General features: G+C 41.6%; 1 protein-coding gene across 1 annotated transcript in view; it reads right to left on the reverse strand.

Annotated features, from left to right (window-relative positions):
* Window positions 1–5,513, reverse strand: part of LOC101862678 (mediator of RNA polymerase II transcription subunit 23) — a gene marked incomplete in the record, with an annotated part of 43,805 nt that overhangs the window by 36,792 nt on the left and 1,500 nt on the right. Inside the window, 1 exon segment of the mRNA XM_013087555.2 lies at window positions 448–549. Within this exon segment, the coding sequence (XP_012943009.1) occupies window positions 448–519 (72 nt within the window).

A 5,513-nucleotide genomic window follows, 5' to 3' on the forward strand; every position in this document is an offset into this window, starting at 1 on the left:
GCCCCCCCCCCCCCTCCAAATTATAATGTGATCTGTGAGTTATAATAACATCATATTGGAGAGAGGGGGGGGGTGTTTCTGTACATGCATTTACCTCAGACAGCAAAAGTACAGACAAACAAAGTTCCCACAAAATATTGCATCATCTATAAGTAGCATTGGTAGTAGTTTCATAATAGCACAAATGAGCACGCCTCAGTATTTAGAAGACAGAATATGTCAAAAGAGTTCATGAGCCTGAAGCTGCCTGTGGATTTAAGACAAACAAGACAAAGGAAAATTGGGAGAGTAAGAGGTGTAAAGAAATAGGACCTACCAGTGACACCCTCCAACCACACACTGGAAAGGAAGCAGTGACAATGAAATAGAGACCCCAAAAAAATCTTTTTGAGACTGGGAAAGGGAGAAATAGGTAAAAATAACAACACAACAAAAGCCATTACTTACAAAAATGGAATCAATAAGACCCTCGACTCGCTGTTCAATTGAATGAAGTCCTTGCTCAGGAGGAGCAGCCATATTGCTCACAGCTTCTCAGTTCATAGGTACCTAGATCAGAGCCAGGAAAATTTTTATTTCAAACAAAAAAATCTTAAGGGGAAGGAAGTAGGAAGTGAAATACATTATGCTTCAAAAAAGAGATATAAAGGATTAAAAGCTTTCAGCTTGTAGAAGAGCTCAGCTCAAACCTGATACTGATCTGATAGCCAGTTGCTCACCTTCAATTGCACAGTAAAGTAGTTTTTTACTTGAAAACACCACAGCCCTACACTTTAATACTAGCTCACTGACAACTGAGCCCTTTTACTTGTTTCTAGCACTAAATACTGGCATTTTGGGGAATTCAAAAATACTATCATAGCTCTCAGAATAACATCCCATTGTTTTTTGTTTTGTTTTTCAGAGTAAGGTTAAATTGAAATAAAATCTAATTTAAAAAAACATGAGCAGTCTAAGTCTAAACTATTATTTTTATGATAAAAAAAAAGCACTGAGCAGTAAGGGGTGGAAACACTGTGAAAGACATGAAGACAACCATTATATTGGCTTCCATTTATCATGGCTACTCCAAGGATGAACAACATATGTACAACCACTGTCCACCCGGCGAAGCACCCTGGTGCTTTTATAGGGCAGCCATAGCAAAAGGAGAAACTCCTGGCACCTCATCGCAAAATGGTGAAGACCAGACTGGATTACAGTCTTCTGCATGGGCATTTAAAGCCAGTATATGACAGGCTGTCTGATACTGACCTGCTACTTCACTGCTAGGGTCATGCCACTCAAAATGCAAATGAAAGTCTTCATAGCGTCATGTGGAGCAATTGCACGAAGGCTAAGTTTGCCTCTTCCAAGAAAGTAACGTTTTCTATGCTGGTGGCCATTACTAAGTTGAACCATGGCCCAAAAGGTAGGAGTGTTGTGAGGGAGTTGTATGGACAGACAGAGTGTATCAGTTCAGCTTGCTTGGTGACGCAAAGGGCAGCAATGCAGATTGCTTACAGTCAAAGGTATGAGGGGGAGAAACTGTCTTAGAGAAGGTCTTTGAAGCAGATGGCATAAACTAGAAGGGAGAGGGAGTCAGAAGAACTTGAGGGTGGTCCAAGCTATGCTGCTGGCTCATTTTAAATTGTTTTTTTCAGGCTGGAAACATCATTATGAGAATAGAAGGCAAGTGCACTTTTGCAATGAAAGCTTATTTTCTCAAAAACCAATTTTTCTGCATTTGAAGTTATAAATCTCCTATGTGGTTTGTGTGACACACTTCAAATTTATACCATGTGTTTACGAGCATCAAATACAAATTTTGTCCCATCCATATATGTAAATATACTGGGAAGTGCTTTTTTAATGTTAGGGGAGGGCTTATAATTGCATACTATAGTTAATATAATACACATATTTCAAAAATTCGTAAAAAATACTGCTATTCATTTTGCAACTGAAAATGAGACAAAATGTGCCTGATGTTGATGGAAGTATGTGTGTGCCAACTTTCATGATTGTTGGATGGATAATGAATGAGAAATGTTCCATGGAAATATACTAAAAAATCCAAGATGGCGGCTGTTTTTACCCGTTTCCATGGCAACCAAAGCATTTTTCAAAAAATGAAATGTGTCAAATGTGAAGAAAGTCTATGTGGGGTATGGTTATATCACAAGTAAGTAGATGGGAAGTTACCCGTCTAGCTTTTAGTTTTCACTGTAGACCTTGACCTTAAGCGATCTAGGACCGTCGTAAGCAGTGGGATCTTAGCTTTCGACTTAGGAGGAAACTACTTACTAGGATAACATGACAATGACTACAATACTACGAGGCTACTGGCCTTCACATGTGACTAAACGTAGACCGACGCATCTTCCTGATTGGCTGCTAATTTTAGTAATGTGATGTCATCACTTCATGGAATACCCACAGACTATTTTTATTAGGCCATGGAGTTACCAAAGATTCTCTACTACACTACCCACTACACGATCTTTGGAGACACTGCATGAGACGACATGACATGTTGAGCCAGTGGCTTGACCTATTAGCAGTATCGACGTGTTTCACACTGTAAAATTTCACACTTGCGGCTAACTGCAGCACGTCAGTCATGCTCTGAAGATAGAAGATCGCTTAGATCGTTGATGCTCAGAACAGTAAGAACGCTCATGCTTGAAATTGAAACACGGTAAGCAAACGCAAAGACAATAAAGCACGCCAAAATTGCTGTAAATACAACCGGAGATCCCCCCCCCCTCCCGGGCCCACAAAACAATGCGCAGAAGAGATAAGCAGGAGCAGCATCGAAGCACAGCATCATATCACATTACCGGAACGTCTCCTGAAAAAAACATTGCACCAAACGTCGTGCCAAGGGAGGTATACCGAAGTGTATTCAGACCCCGTAACCGGGAACAAAGTCACAAAGTATACAGACCTGGTAGGGGAAATCTTTTGTGATTTCGGAAAGTTTCAGCGCCCAGATCCGGTATAGTGTGTGTGTGTGTGTGTGTGTGTGTGTGTGTGTGTGTGTGTGTGTGTGTGAGTGTGTGTGTGTGTGTGTGTGTGTGTGTGAGAGAGAGAGAGAGAGAGAGAGAGAGAGAGAGAGAGAGAGAGAGAGAGAGAGAGAGAGAGAGAGAGAGAGAGAGAGAGAGAGAGAGAGAGAGAGAGAGAGGGAGAGAGAGGAGGGGGTAGAGAACAGGGGAGAGTGCTAGCAAATATCACGCCCCAGTTGACAGGAGGGAACGAGAGAAAGATAGAGTGGGAAAGTAGGTGGGGGAGAAAGAAAGACAGAGACAAACAAAGAGAAAGAGAAGACGAGCGATACATGAAAAAAGAGGGGAGAGAGACAGAGAAATAGAGAGGGTGACTGCTTGATTGAAATTATGATACTGTTCTTTTCTTCAAATTGTCTAATTGATGCTTCCAACTCCAAAACGGAGGAAAAATGATGGTTCATCAAAAAGACATTCGCAGTCTTCATTTAGATCTAGATCTAGGCCTCGAAACTAGATATCTATCAATGTCTGTTTGTCTACTAATTGCAGGGTCCCCACCAAATCCTGGAAAAAAATTTTTAGACCCCAATTCGAGGGAAAAATCAGGCCGCTGCGCGTCAAGAATTATCCCCAAAAAAGCCAATCTATCAATGATAAAAAGTCAAAATGTCTATAAATGAATTCAAACATACATTTTGTAGTATAGTCTTCAAACAATAGATGACTATAATACTGGGTAACTGCCAACCCAGCTTCTCAATTTTCCAAGGGAGGGGCCTCATCCATTTTCCAGGAACACGTTACATAACAATGAAAGCGTGTGCTCCATTTATATCTAATATAATAGTATATGTTTGTGAATACACACACACACACATGTAGGTACATTATCCAGTCAACAACATGTCAGTGTGGCACTGGGATCTTTAGAGACTTTGGTATTTCAGTCTGTTTTTACTTATTTATATTTTCCCCTCATCATATTAGCCAACATAACAAACTATAGACCCTATATATAAAAAATGAATCCTGTTTTGAGCCTGAGAAAAGACCTAGAACTAGAATATATCGACTGTCAATAACCAGTCTGGGTGTCATGATTCATATAATGAACGTGAAGACGAAAACTATTGCTCAAACTCAAAGTAGAGTAATATTAGTAATAACTAGAATGGCTCAAGTACACCTATTCAGTGTGAGAGGTGTAAGAACTGAGGGAGGGCAAGATGCAGTGACACTGAAAATCTGCCAATCTTGAACAGAAAGCTAAAATATAGATATAAATCACAATCACCCCATCCAATGAAACGCGAACACTTTAGTTCAATAACAAGGCATGACGGATCCTGATTCCACACAAGGCCTGCACCAACGCGCTCTTTGCAGAGAGCTCTAAAGTAGTTATCAAAATGCTAAAAATTTGCTTCCAAGTTCAGTTTTTGTCCTAGACTCTAGCGTTGCCTTAAGCTCCCCCCCCCCCCTCATCCCCTTCAACGAGTGTATATTATAAAGGAGTCCTACTTCACAGCGCTCAGACCGCCGGTACTCACTGGTTCATTGACCGGTCACGAGGGCGAACCTGTCAAGACGCTTGTATAAGTTCTTGTTCTTTTTTTTTTTCCACAAGCGACAGCAGAGGGCAATTTTTAATATTGATTTATTTTCAAGGCGACACAGCGTTCATAATGCATAATCTGCATGTTACAAATGTTGCGTTATGTATCAGACTATTACCGGAAAATTTTTGGGCGGTAACGAAAGCGAAAGTAGATCTTGATTCTTCCCGATCGAGCCTTGGTGTCTCACATACACTTCCGCCACAGCGGTTCAATTACGTTTCCTCTTCAGGATTCATCAACCATACAGTCTAGATAGCTACACATTACACAGGCCCTATCCTTTCCCGACTTATCGACCCATCACAAAATTCCCGACTTTTTCCCGACCTCCCGACCCATCTCAAAATTCCCGACTTTTTCCCGATTTCCCGACTTGGTGGGGACCCTGTAATTGTCTAGATCTAGATCTAGGCCATGGCCATAGATCAAGAAGAACCTCGGTCAGTCTACCCTGAACCAAGAGGGCGCTGAAACTTTCCGAAATCACAAAAGATTTCCCTACCGAGTCTGATACTACTTCGACTTAGTCATAGTGACTTTGTTCCCGGTTACCGGGTCCGTTAACTCCAATACACGATCTGTTATGCCATGCGGTTGGCTATGTTTAAACGAAGTGTATACAGACCCGGTAACCGGGAACAAAGTCACAAAGTATACAGACCCGGTAGGGGAACTCTTTTGTGATTTCGGAAAGTTTCAGCGCCCAGACCCGGTAGGACTAGTGTGTCTGTGTTTGTGTGTGTGTGTGTGTGTGTCAGAGAGAGAGAGAGAGATATATACATACATACAGGCATGGATGGAGGATCGGACAGAGGGACAGACCGAATTATACATACAGAGGGAGAGAGAGAGAGAGAGAGAGAGAGAGAGAGAGAGATTTATACGCTCACCGTGGGACCTGGGA

This window comes from Aplysia californica, unplaced genomic scaffold (genome assembly GCF_000002075.1).
Source record: "Aplysia californica isolate F4 #8 unplaced genomic scaffold, AplCal3.0 scaffold00602, whole genome shotgun sequence".
In the NCBI taxonomy this organism is placed as follows: Eukaryota; Metazoa; Mollusca; class Gastropoda; order Aplysiida; family Aplysiidae; genus Aplysia; species Aplysia californica.